Source organism: Chiroxiphia lanceolata, chromosome 4, assembly GCF_009829145.1.
Source record: "Chiroxiphia lanceolata isolate bChiLan1 chromosome 4, bChiLan1.pri, whole genome shotgun sequence".
Lineage (NCBI taxonomy): Eukaryota > Metazoa > Chordata > Aves > Passeriformes > Pipridae > Chiroxiphia > Chiroxiphia lanceolata.
In genome coordinates this window covers 10,158,383-10,172,772 of record NC_045640.1, presented here as the reverse complement: position 1 = coordinate 10,172,772, position 14,390 = coordinate 10,158,383, and the positions used below count along the sequence as shown (strand labels likewise).

The following is a 14,390-nucleotide window of genomic DNA, read 5'->3' as shown; positions in this document are numbered from 1 at the left end:
AGACATTTAGATGTGAAATCTATTTTTTATAAAGTTTGTTCAAATAATTTTTCATAGCTATGACAGGTAATAGATGGAAAAAATAAAGGAATGAAGAAAGTGAACATCCAGTCCCTCACTAACTGATCAGGAAAGAAAAAGCAGTGACAAGGAAACAGATCAGTTTTATCTAACAGTGTAACCATTCAGGAAATTATCTACAACCTTATTAATTCTAGTTTATTTTTGTGGACTATATTTAAGATCCAACTAATTTCATCAAGTATGTCCTATTATTAAGGACTGGATATCTGGCATCTGGATGTCTGCCCTCAACTCAGATGGACATAAAAGCACCACAAGTAATAGAACAAATAACCTCTTCCTCCTTAAGGCTAAGAAAATTATCAAAGACTGCTTGCAGTCTGGGGCTTGGAACTCCAATTATAACAGAATGGAAAATGCCTAGGGGGAAGAGCAGTGCAGACCAGAAGCACAAGACAACATAAGTGGGACAGGGTGATGAACCATGGACAACAGCCATTAAGAACCAAGGATTACTAAGGCAAAAAATCTTCAGAGAGGCTTCTGCCATAAGAAACTTGAGAACCACTTATAACATGATCACCACAGAGTTCTCTTGCTCACAGAGCATTATCTATTTAAATTACAGGCAGTGGAAAGAGAAAGATACCTGCAGATGCACAACTGTCTGAAAGCCAACCAAGGACACAACTGCACTGAAAAGTCTGTCAATGGGACAGGACATAGAGTGCAGAGGGAGCTGCTGAGCCCATCCTTCTGGATGTTTTAAGTCACTCACTGAGACAAGGGGACTCACAATAAATGCTTTGAGATAGGACTGGTTTGTCATTTTGAATATACTCCACTGGTAGTCTAAGATTCGCCATGCAAGATACTGATGTCTGGATAACTTTAGGTGAATTCTTTTGCATCTCATTCAAATTATCAGGAGGTAAAAAAAGTATTAACAGGTTTTTGAATGAATTTCTCTTTCACAACTGCTTTCATACATAGCAGTACCACTGTAGAATTATCTTCCTCCAAAATGAATGGTTTATGCTACTTAAACCTGTAAGTAAGGTAGAAAAGTAACCATAGCATTTCCATACACGTTGTCTGTAAAATAACAGTAATTGAGAACTACATACTCCTATGAAAGAATGAGTAAAATTATGCTAAGAGTTCCCAACAAAAAGTATGAAATATAATATATTCTTCTCTATTATTTCTCACATTTACATCCATTTCACTGAAACAAACCAGGATATTCTTCTGCTTTCCACAGCTGACCACCTCTAAAAGTAAGTGAAAGAGGAAGGACACTGAAAAACAGTCATGAGGCACATTAGGCTTTGTATGTTTAACTGAGTATATAACACAAGCAGCAGCATATTTTTCCACTATTTGATTAAAAAAAAATAGAAATCAGTCCTAAGTTGCAGAACTAAGGCTTTCATTTCAAAAGGAGTTTTCAGCCTTTTTTTGCAAATAATCTTCTGAAGCTGAAACATAAACAAACCAATAGAGGGCAGCTGCTCAGAAGTGAAGTTGGTCTGACACAGTAAGACTGCAAAGATGTGGAACACACAGATTTCTATAGATCAGCCTCACTTTACACCCCTACACATAAAGGAATATTACAGCTTCAGAAGTCTCACCCATTGACTACTACTCTATATGACAGTAGACTGTAAAATGACTTCAAGGAGGAACTGGGTATAGGCTTGGATTTTCTCTCCTTTCTAGAATGGAGAGCAGCAGAAAACAAAAGATTCACAATTTGAAATTAAACCTGAACAAAGCACAAAATCGTTAAGAGATTTCTTCAAATTTGTTTATGCCACTGCTTCAGACCACAAAATCTTCATACCATAATCTTCAGAAAGGATAAAAGCTGATGACTCATACATGTTTTCCCACTGAGTGAAGCAAAGATTAGTGTTTTAACAAGTACTTAAACTGAATTTACACTGTTATTAAAACTTCAGAGTTATACAGAACACTACTAACAAGTCAAAGTACCAAAAGGATGATTTACCATTTTTCATTTACAAATGTTATGTGGTGTTATTCTGATTTGTTACACTGTGTCTCACCTTTGGATGCTGCAGCAATATCTACTTTCAGAACACCCATTTTCAACCTCTCGTTTCTAAACTAGAAACTACTATTACATTCATAGGCATTATTTTGTTCAGCTTTGGCCACTCTTTCACATCTAGGTATATTCTTACAGCATACAGGTAAGGTACTTCAAGCATTATGATATTCCTTGCCCACAGAGATGGAAGGACATACTTGGAAAACGTATAAGCTATAATGATCCTTCAAGTTCATATAATCTGATTTTGTCTTAAACTATTTTTGCTCAAAGTTTTTCTTTTCAGCATTGCACATCTCTCTGCTTAATAACGCTTGCAGTGACTGCACTACACTCACACACATATTTTCAATGCAGTAGCAACATTTTGCTCATCTAATGCAGGTGATGAAAAGTGTCACTCAGCTGTATCTAGACTGGTTCTGTCATAGTAATATGACTTGTTTTTTTATATCAAAGTGTAAGCGTATAACTAAATATGAAGTACTGTCATGCACAAACCGGGAAAAGAATACTTCAGAGCAAATTGTATTCTTTAAAATTCTGCTAAATAAATTACCTATTGAAGAAAAAAAATAAAATACACCCAGCAAGAGAAAAGATGTATAGAATTAATCATCAAGAACAAGACATTAAAAAGCATGCAAACATACACATGCATTAGTGAATTACAGAGGAAAAAAGAAAGTAAGCCTAACAAAACCAGGAAGGTTAAGTATTTTGTGAGTTACATTAAAGATTAAATATTACCATCAAAAAGAAGTATGCCCTGTTCAGAGAGTTTATTTTTCCATGTGCTCTTTAGAAGTGAAAACTACACCAATAATCATCACCATAACTTTGATGGTGAACTACAGCAAAAATAAAATTATACTGCCTTAAATAATTTTAGAATATCTTGATTGCAATATCAGAAATTGCGCCAGTATTCTTTTCATATTTACAGTGATTAAGCTCAGTTGATAACAAAGGCAGTTATGAATGAAGACCCAAGTTCAGCAAGACAATGAAGTGAGGAGGGGGAAGAAAAAAAAAACAACCCTCAAAAAATCAGGAAGGAATGCAATTAAAGATTTGTTTTTGAAAATAATCACCTTTATGCTTTCTTGCAAGAACAGGGCTGCATGAAGACCCCCCTCCAGCTGCAAATCACAGAAAGTAACACATCAGGGTAAAGACAGAGCTGCTGAAATCATGAAGGAATTCTAATAACCACAAATGGGAAGGAAAAAAAAACCCAAACAAAAACCAAAAACCAAAGCCAGGAAGAAATGGCAATTTTTTTGCTTTTGAAGTCCAAGGTTTTTTGACCATTTGCCATCAAATTACTTTCTATTTTCTATGCCACTTGAGCAAAGTTTGCTTTTAAAAACATGTTCTAAATTTCCCTGCTATGATTGCTTCCAGCTAATAATTTACCCTTCAGTAGCAGCAGTGTTGAATGATCTGTTAGTTCAATACAGAAGTCCCTACAGAAATCCAATCAGAGACTGATTCTTTTGAAACTAGTAAGCAGCAGTTAAGAGAATTTTAAGGACATGCACTTCATAGACAAGAAAGCTGATAGCTGATTTTAATAGTTATTAATAAACTTAAGTTATGCTTTCATTTCATGCTGGTTTTGGTATTCGACAAGGAGCTCTCAGTTAATATAAATTCTGATTAGATCAGCTTCAATGAATCGCAGTTGTCAGATGATTAGTAAGAACAACACTAATTTTGTGGATAAAAAAATCTGTCATCATATTTAACTTGTTTTGTGTAACAAAAAAAAATCAACACAAATTAAAGAAATCTCTGAAGTTTGTCATTACTCAATGAACCCAGTTTAAGTAAGGAGGGAAAAAATATTTACTGTACCTCAGGAAAAAAAAAAGCCATGCATAACTTCATACATTTCATTTTATCCTTCATGCTTTTGGCTAACACTGAGAACTAGAGTTGATGATGCATGTTCATCTCCATTTACTCAAATTACCAAAAATATAGCTTACCTATAAGTTCCACTATGCTCCCACTGCGGCTCCTGCTGGCAGGCTCATCTTTGGATACACTGACCTGAGCAATGCCCCCTGAGGTGGTCAGAGCATGGAGGAGTTCAGGTGGGGGAGTTCTAAAGAGCTGCTGTAGTAATTCTAAAGCTCCAGTCACAACATTATGGTCCTGATGTTGGGTGTAATGCAGAGTCAATTCATAAACCTAAAACCCAACAAAGTACTGGAGTAAATTATGAAGACATAGCATACTACATGTCTTGTCAGCTACAACATTAAATTTCAATGGTGCATTAAAAATAACTGATGTTTGCTATATCTGATCTTCACCATACTCTTCCAAGGAGAGAATGTCAATCCATTGTAGCCATTTAAGTGGCTTTTTGGTAGAAGTCCATTGTTTCTTTTTACTGTTACAGAAGGAAGAATCGCATCAAAGAGCACCATAATAACCTCCTGGCTCCTTTGGGAGCAGCTAACAGGTACTGTTGATTCCTTTTTCTGGGATTTCTCGTCATTACTTATCAATAACTCCAGTCATTGGATCAACTATCATTTACCAAGATAAACAGGAATTTGAGAAAAGCATTTAGAATGTTCAATATCAAACTAATGCTGGATCAAGACTCATTTATTTTCCTTCCAATTAGCACTCTTCAGATAAGGGTTATTATTCATATTTTACCTGTATAAGTTGTTCTGGTGAAGGTGAAATCTCTGTTTCTTTCCTTGTTACGCCAAAACTGCCTTTCAAGCTGGTATCTTTTACTTGTTGTTGCAATAAAGGTATGAGATACCTTAGTGTAAGTAAAACACCCAGAATTAAAAGAGTAGGACGATCTTCTTCTACAGGAACCAACAAGCCTGAGGATAGAAATGAAGCAGACAATCACTTACTGACAGTGCTTAGTTTCAACACAAATGTTATCTCATGTAGTCCATATAATGGCTTCTTTAAATAAAAAAACTCAAAACAACCAAAACCTAGCAGCAACTTAAGAATGCTTTCTAAACATAGAAATATTTGAAAATATATCGTTAATATTCCTGACAATTTGTTAAGCAACACGGAAGAATGATCAGAGGATCTTGTATCACCTTCCCTGTTCCCTACCTCTTTTTACTCCATAAAAACAAAACAAATTTTCTGGTTTTTTATACCTGAGGCTTTCACCAAGTGATTCAGACTCTCTTCCTCCGCTCACCTGCCTCCTCTCTTCACTTGGCAGTCTATGGCCAAACGTAATTCTGTCACATACATGCACTACCATCCTAATGAGAGACTTTTACACTTTGCCCCTTCCATCAGGTATTGGGAACCTTGTTCCATATATCTACCTCCTAATCACAGCCAACTCCAAAACATATTAAGAACAAATATAAGTTATGTAAGAAAACATAAAACAGGGAGGGGGAAAAAAAATCAGAATCAATTCCATTTCCAGGACATTATCACACATCACCTTTAAGGGAGGAAAGTCACAATGTGGCATTTGAATTTTTCTCATGTTTTTGAAAGCAGCAAGGCTGACATGATAATGCCTTTTGTATCTGTTGGTCTTCCTTGCCTCTCCTTTTGCAATGTAGTCTACATACTAAAGAACCCTTTCTCAGTAACAAAACTGAGGCACGTTTCCTCTGAAATCCAGAGAAGCTTCTCAACATGAGTTGCAAAGCAACCCAAAGACCATGCAAATTTCCCAGTTGAAGAAATATGGAAACAATATCTGATGGAAAGTTGTGTGCTTTTAAACAGAAAAAAAAATTCCATTTCTCGTCTAAGTTAGAGCAGAATCTACATGGTGGTATTTCTAAAAAAGGTTACAGGGTATGTGTTCATGGTCCAGAACACAGCAGTCACATCCTTCACCTCAGACCTGTTGAACTAATAACTAACAACTAAGGTGATGAACCATGCAAGTCTTCAGATTCCTGACCCACAGCAAGTTCTCCCAGAATCCCAAGCACTCCACATTTTCCAACAAGCTATTTGCTTTCTGAACTTTAGCTTCTTTTCAACGTTACTGATTAGCATTGCAACAGATAGAGAGATACAAGCAACTTTAGAAATATCTTCATCTAACTTAACAGAAAATAGAGAAAGCATTAGCAGTGTCACTGGTAGTCTTAAGTATCCTTGCTTTAACGGAAAACCTTCCACATATGGAAAGTGTCTTACATGGAAAAAGATGCCGTGTTACCTACACATAAAGCAAATTAATTTCTACCCCCCCCAAGTCTTACCTAAAAGTACATTCAATAACCAGGCATAAAAATACTGTGTTCTCCGTGAATGTTGACAGATGCTTACTGCTGATCCTGCTGCCGTTCGACGGATAGTAGGGGAACTGGATTTAAGATTAGCTATGAAAGCCTTCAATAAAACCTAAAAACAAAGATACCTTACTTAACGTTTTATGAGAAAGAAAAGAAGACAGAAGTGAATTAAGAAGTCCACAAAAGTATTTTTCATTTTTTTCTAAGCATTACTTCATGCACAACAACCAAGGGCAACTTCTGCCTTAATTCAGCCAGGCAGCTGGAACATCGCTTGCTGTAACATCTGTCTGATAATGCTGACAGCTGACTATGCTTTGGGATATAACAGGAAGCACTAACAGGGTAAAGAAAAGTACCTTAATCTCATTGTCATTTGCAAAATTGCCGAATGCTGCCATGATTTTTGGTATTGCCGCAGCCAGAGTCTCCTGGACGGATTCTTCGGGTCTCTTACTTATCCGTGTCAGACAGGGCAAAAGGTTCACTAGGTATGGCCTAAGAACAGCAAAGGAGAAAAACTAATCTGAGATCAGAACAACGGTACCCATCTAATTATTTTTAATTCATACTTGAATTCTGTGGTATTATTAAATCATACAAAAATATACCTTTTAGCTATATAGAATGTAGGAAAAAAGGAAAATAAGTCTTCTGAATACAAGAATACACTTAAAAACCACAAGTCATTGTCTTCATAAGTTTTTCCCCCTCTTCCCCATAGTCATGTATAGCACAGAACTAAAACTCCATTAAATGCTAATCAAATAAAGCTACTCCAGAGAGAATAAGGTGGTAGGAATTCCTCCAACCTCCTAATTACCTATTTAAAACTTCAGAACAGTAATGTTCTGTTAACATCCGTATTTCTTTAAAAGTTCTTTGGAAAATTCATTACTAGGGATGTGTTTACCTGCACTTTTGAGGTCGAACTAGATGGGCAAGCTCAGCAAATCTCCAGAGTGCAGCACGTAGACTTCTGGAAGCACCATTCTAGACAGAGTATGTAATTGTTACATTTAATCAAGCAAAACCATTTCCTAAAAAACCTGCCTATAATATACAATATACAGTATGTATACTATAGAATTTATTTTACTTAAACAGATAAAAATGTAAGGTGTCTGGAAGCCATAAATTTCCCTTAGCCAAAAAGAAGTCAGCTCCATGACTACCTTCATTTTTCTAGCTGGTATTAGGAATTTTCTGAGTGACCCGAAATGAATAATAAGCAACACCATGAAAGAGAAGGAAATGTCTGAGATGTCTACTCTGCTGAAATCTGCTTAAAATACCACAGAGAAAGGCATCAATCAACAAAGAAACACTGATGACATGAGAGTCTAAAAATCACTGGAACACTTGCAGAGATATAAATGCAGCAGAAAATTGACAGCAGTGAAGATATGCAAATAAATAACATTCAGCTTCTGAGCACACCAAAGGAAATAAATCAACATACTGATCTGTATCACTTCACAATGGCTTGACTGCTTAAGTTTAGTATCTATTTGCCTGTATTGACACCTTCAGTTGTGCACCTGACTTGAGCCAGAATGCCCTTACATTAGTGTCTAAGGATATAGTACAGCTCCTTAGCATTGCTGGAAATAAAGAAAACTATGGAAGTCTAGGAGAAAGTGTCTATCTAATGCAGTTGAAACCCAATCAAAGTGCTTCTCAAATCAAGTCCCTCTGAAGACAGAGCTGAGATGTTTAAAAACTGTAATTTCTTTCTTTCTTTCACTCGTGTATCAAAGGCTTGCGGTCTTTTTAGCATGACAAGAAAAAAATACTTGCATCTGAATTAAAAAATGCACATTTTTCAGGTTCACAACCAAACAGCACATTCTGGCATGGTTCCTAAAGTGATCCAACTGATGTACAAAAAAAACTTTAGTCTGCTGGGTGCTCCTGTTACCTCTCTCACACCTCTGCCATGAATCTGAGAACACCTTTCAAGAAACACATGCCACCTGAACAACAAAATATTTCCTCCTGCAGCTGGTCACAATGTGCTGAAATTTCAGAGCAATTTATATGTTGGCTGTTTTCTGTTAATTAGATATATGTCCATTTCCATACCCTCAAAAATATTGCACGACATTAAGGCACAACAATACAGTAAGATATTCCTACAAGGCCTACAAGTAGTCCAAATCTGCTAGAAGAAAAGCTATGCACATTGCTTCTGTGACTTATTTTCTAGAGTTCTAGCATTCCTCTCCAAAAATAACAAAAAGCAATATTATTAGTGTGTGACAAATAACACCCATATTTTCTATGTTTATAGTTGCAAGAGATACGATTTCAGTAATATTGTCCTGAACGCAGCATTTCTCTTTTGTAGTCACAGACTTCAAAAAGGCTATTACTGAATTTCTTTCTGTGACCATAATTAAATTGTGACTTTTGGTGCCAAGAGAGATGCTTCAGTATTTTTTCTACGCCTCTGTAAGAAGCTGTAAGTACACATCACACATTCATAAAGTAGCTGTAGCAGGTCTTCAAGTCTTGATCAAATGATTCCTCCAAGAGGTTGTGTCAATTAAGAATGTCACTGTACTCCATCTACTTTTCTCCACCCTTTTGCTTCAAGTTGTTCTTTCCAGCTCAGTTAGTGGAGCAAACATCATGAACATGCCTTATTCCTTTGGGTTGGGAGTCACTAAGGTTAACTCAGACTGCTGTTCGCACCAAATGTTCACACATTTTCTGCCAGATAAGCTTTCAGGAGTGGTTAAATCTGAAAAACGGGGCCAACAGCGAAGAATTCAGTAGAAAAATACATTGAACAGTCACAAATCCTTCCAAAATGAAGCTTTGACCTTGATCTTAAAAGACAAACCATTCACTTACATTAATGCTACATTCCAATATACCAAAACAGGTAATGAATACCATATTTCAGAAGGACATGAAAGAAACTCACCTTTTTAATTTCTTTATATAGTTCTAACTGTAACCTGGGAAGATTGGAATCCATCAAAGCCTGCAATAAAATGCATTGAGAACACACTGTATCAGAGGGGAGGCAGTTTACAGGAATGACATTACACTTGCAATAGAACAGCTTCAAAAAAGGCGCACAACTATCTCATGGTCCCTATATTTGATGTATAACCAGGAAAGTGATAATCACTGAGGAGGGACACCTTTATCCTTCACACAAATGCAGACAAACTCCACAAACTCTATTTGCAGCTAATATTGACTACTTTATCCACTCTACCTACAAAAGGCCATATGGGATCAGACTCCAAGCAGAGCCAACCCATCATGCTTTCCAGCAATTGCCAGGAACAGATACTCAGGAATAGAACATTAAAACACAAGAATAGTATTCACCAAGCAGCAAGAGGCATCCCCTGCTATACACCCACACTGCCAAGCAGCCTCCTACTATTTCTCAAACTGAAGCTGTATTTGTACCATTACCTTTAACAGCCCTTGAAAATCCCCTCTTTCATCAATCAGCCTATTTCTTGCATCCACTTAGTACCACAAGGTGCTCTGGACACCACAAGTGTCACTTCCCAGGATCCGATCAAGCACACAGCGACAGCGTACACCTTGTAGTTTGAACCTGCACTCTGGCTAAGAACCCATGTATGTGAAACAAAGTAAGTACTGAGAAGTAGTAATTTTCTGTTCACCTCAACTCTGCCGTCCTCTACCTTTGAAGTATCAGAGAATACAAAAAATACGAAAACAGTTCCGCTATATATAATCTCTTCATGCAGAATAATTTGTATACATTTGGTTACCCTTTCCCTTCCAGTTTTTTCTCTAGTGTGTACTACTATTTCTGAACGTTTCCACCACCCCTTCCTGAGACGAGAGGAGAGCTCCATGCAATGTGAAAGTGACTGCATCATGAGTTCTTACAGTGCCTTAACGTTTAATATTTAATTCTTTGTTGCCCGCTCAATAATTTATTAATTTCTTATTTTCTAACTGCCTTCTGAGCCACCAATCATTAAACTCACATCTTCATGGCATTACTCAGGGTGACTACAAAATCTTATGATACACACTGAGCTGCAGGCCACAATTGCTTAAGTAGGGTTAGTGAAGTGCCTGTGGCTCCTCCAGACCACAACTTCCCCCAGCCTAAAACTCTATGCCCCAAAACTCCATTCACCCCAATTATACCAGTCAATTGCTTAACTGGCCTACAAAAATCCTACCTGGGTTGTATCTTTATATTAACATAAGCACCCCACTGTAGACTGCAGGTGCCTAAATGACAGCAGGTAGGACTTATTTGATAAAATTTAGTTTTTTATGAGACGTTCACTGCCCCTGTATATAAGGATATCAAGCAACACAAAAGGGCACCAATTACTATTTGGATTCAAGGTTAAGTTGTCCTTACAACACACCCAACTAGAGCAACTCTTGTTGCTGGTGTAAAACTATAATTTTAGCGGGCTAGAATTTAAAATGTCAGCAGAAAAAATTGTAAGCACAGTCACTCTAAATAACTACAATAATAAAACCCAATTACTGAGACCAACTGTACTCCAATCTGTGTGAAGAGTCCCACCAGTATCATTAGCACAGAGAATACTACAACATTGTGCAGCAGCTTCAGAAACAAGACAGTTTGACCTTACCCACAGAAAACTGGTAAACTCCCAACTTGGTATTTTTTCTTCTAAAGGTATCACCAAGGTATCACCAAGGTTGTTTAAATTTTGAGCTGTGTATGTTGTCTTTGAGGTTCTGACAGATAAGTGTAGTGATACTTAAAGATGACCTACAGCGTCCTTGTCTAAAGTTACATGGTCAGCCTTGCCTAACACAGAAGTGTTAGTTTTTCAGTTAGACTAATGAGCATAAACTCCAGACACACAGTTACACAAGTAATGTTTACATCTATATTCTCCAATTTCAAGAGAGAAAACACAAAACATCTACCTAGCAAAAGAATTAGTCTCTAAAAATGCCTGAGGTACTAAAGAAAGCTGAACTTGGTCTAAAATGCAAGCTCAGGGGTCCAACACCTCTGTTCCACTCATCACAAGCATCACTGCAACTTGCACAACCAAAAATAAAACTGCACATCTTTTTGTCTCTGTATTTATACACAAGAGTGTCTGCCTAAAGACTAAGTTGCTTACACACAGCATGAAACATAGAAACAGGATACAAGCTACAACCAGCTTCCATAACAGTCTGATACATCCATGTGGTTGGAAAATCTCACTGTTACCATTTCAGAGCTGTGACCAACTGGCAAGTCTAAGGACTGATAGAAGACTGTCATTTAAAATCACTTAAATCTTTAAAACAAAACCAACTATCATACAAGCATTTGGAAAAAAAAAAAAAAGTTTTTCAAGTTACCTTCAACCACACCAGAAAGCAACAATATTAAATAGATTAGGGAATTTATGGAGTAAGTTTTATATCAAGCATATGTAAGAGTTTCACGGAAAGTAGGAAGTAAGTCTGCATTCTTCAAAACAGTTTCAGAGCATCTTTGAAAGCAAATTAAGTTCAATAATAGTGTATACATTGTACAGAATGCTCTCCCACAAATGGAAAAACATTTAAATCAAAGTGAAAAGAGCAAAGTGTCACAGGGCAAAACAAAAAAGGAAGGCACCTGCACTTCCTCATTCCTATCATTATGGAATACACTACATAATGAGTAAGCTTTCTTCATACAACTTTCAGCCACAAGCTCAATCCCCGAAACTTAATTCCTTCAGATATCAAATAAACAGAACTTAACTGAGGAAATCCATAAAGTAATAAGGATGCTTAGTTTGCTTGCTTCTATGCACCCCTTCATGCTAAAGAAAATTATTATTTGCATATTTCTAAAGCACCTAAACTTGCATCAACTAAGTTAATTATGCAGGTACCTAAGGTTGACTTAAAGTTTAATTATTTCCAGGGAAAAAAAAGGGCAAACGAAGGCAAACCTGTCCTGAAAGCAGCAGCTCCAAGGATTTTACTCAAAAGGTTCATTTTAAGATATTTTGAATCACGATTTAGACCTTGCCTGACCTCCTATGAATGCCCATCTGCTGTTCTCCAACAAGCCCTTCACTCTGGATCACAGTAGGGGAATAAACAATCTCCAGAACACCATATTTATCCTAAGTACCGCCTAAAATCTCCTCCTAGAAGTCTCAGCAAATCACACTACCTGAATTGGGGTATACTACTAGCCCAGAATGAAAAAGCACTACAGCTTTCAAGTAGCTTTTAAATATTATTTTTACCTTTCCTCATGCTAAGTATCTTTATGTTTACAGAGCAATAACAGACTATTTCTCCCACACAAGATGATTTTAGAAAAGCCAACATTCTTGTTTTGGTTAACTTGAAGAGAACAAAGTTAATGAACAACTGTACAAAAGACTAGATTGGAACAATGAATGACAGAAGACAAGTTAAATATGTTGATCTGGGCATTAGAAGCTCTCCTAAGAGCACGTACAGAATTTAGTAAAGAAGCTTACTTAGCCTCTTACATTATGAGGTATTATTGAAATAAGAAAAGCAACTGCAAGAACATTAGTGTGAACTCATACAGGACACTGCATCAAGAAAAGGCAAAATGTGGTTCTTACTTTAATAACTTTATTAAGGCATTCATCAGCAACCATCCGGACGTCAGATTCTGCATCCTCACTGCACAGGAGAAAGAGTTCCATAGCAATGCCCAGCAGCTTCTGAAATTCTGGTGAATTTCTAAATAAACAAACATTAGAAAATTACAATGTGCACTCTGAAAAGGAAACACTAATGCTGTTTTTGAAGGTGTTTTATAATCCAACTACACATATATTATACACACTTACACAGGAGGAGAAGACATACGGTGTATAAAAACACTTCATTAGGAGTTGGGAGATCATTTCCCTGCTCTTTCCTACATAACCTGGCAAGGTATTTGACCTCTGTGCCTAAGTTTCTCTGTCTGCAGTAGAAGGATAATGCCTACTCTACCAACAGTTAAAACAAAAGTACTTCTTCAACTTGTTGGGAAGGTTAAAAGCACAAAATCATGCCATTTCAATTTTAAACAGAAGTTCAGCACTTAAAACCAGCAATTATCAGGAATCCTCCAAATAGGTAACACTACAAAGTTGCTATTCATCCTAATGCAATAAAGACATTGTCTTACCTTAAAGACTGAGCAACGATGTTTTCACATATTGTTAGACAATGGTTCACTCGATCTTTCTTGGTAGCTGAAAGTTCTTTCTTTCTAAAGGAAGAAAATAATGACAATGAGTCTGAAACAAGAGTTCAAAAGTGACCATTGAAACACTCTTGCTGGAGCAGCATCTAATGATTATACATGAAAAAGATGCACTTTCTGGTCATTAGACAAACAGCTATATACCAACCACCTGTAATCCCAGGACCTCATATGCCAACTGCTGCTGAGAGCAGGCAGGACACAAGCAAAGGGAAGGACACAAGCTTAGAAAGACAATAAACCATTTAACAGGGAATATCATATTAATTCTATAATCTTCACTGAGAAAACATTTGGGAAAGAAAAATGAAGAAGAGTAAATGGAAAGGAAAGAAAAAGTGGAGCAGACCTAGAACAAAGTGAAAATAAAAGAAACTGATAGAATGAAAAAGGTTGGGGAAAAGAAGCCATGAGAACAAAAAATACCACTTTTGAAAAGACCTTCCTCATACAAAATATCATCTTAGACTTTTTTGTCTGCCAAGGTCTTGAACTTGAGTTCTATTAAATGGACCATATTGTATCTGAACTGCAAAAGATGACAAAGCAATCCAATCATAGACCACATTCCTCCAAATGGTAATTACAAAAATAGCAAAGCTCAAGGCACAGTCTCTGCTCATCGAGAATAATGTCCCTACAGTAACACTTGGTAATGCCCAGAGTGCACAAGAAAGAGAATAAAATTCACAAAATCAAAGGATGTGCATCCACAAATAATGCAGAGCACAATATGAAAAGCTTCTACTTCACAAAATCTGTTTAGCATTCACTTCAGCATGACATAAGC

At 36.7% G+C, this 14,390-nt stretch overlaps 1 protein-coding gene across 4 annotated transcripts in view; it reads right to left on the bottom strand.

The window, feature by feature from the left end:
• The window catches only part of HTT (huntingtin), an 80,279-nt gene that overhangs the window by 60,663 nt on the left and 5,226 nt on the right, over positions 1-14,390 (bottom strand). For 2 of the 4 annotated variants that reach the window (XM_032684897.1, XM_032684898.1), the window contains exons 2-10: positions 13,523-13,606; positions 12,966-13,086; positions 9,308-9,367; positions 7,289-7,368; positions 6,735-6,873; positions 6,343-6,484; positions 4,784-4,962; positions 4,099-4,303; positions 3,199-3,246 (exon numbers count right to left, since the gene is read on the bottom strand). In XM_032684897.1, the coding sequence (XP_032540788.1) occupies positions 3,199-3,246; positions 4,099-4,303; positions 4,784-4,962; positions 6,343-6,484; positions 6,735-6,873; positions 7,289-7,368; positions 9,308-9,367; positions 12,966-13,086; positions 13,523-13,606 (1,058 nt within the window). The remainder of the gene's footprint in view (positions 1-3,198; positions 3,247-4,098; positions 4,304-4,783; positions 4,963-6,342; positions 6,485-6,734; positions 6,874-7,288; positions 7,369-9,307; positions 9,368-12,965; positions 13,087-13,522; positions 13,607-14,390) is intronic. The other 2 variants (XM_032684901.1, XM_032684899.1) reach the window with 1 other exon arrangement.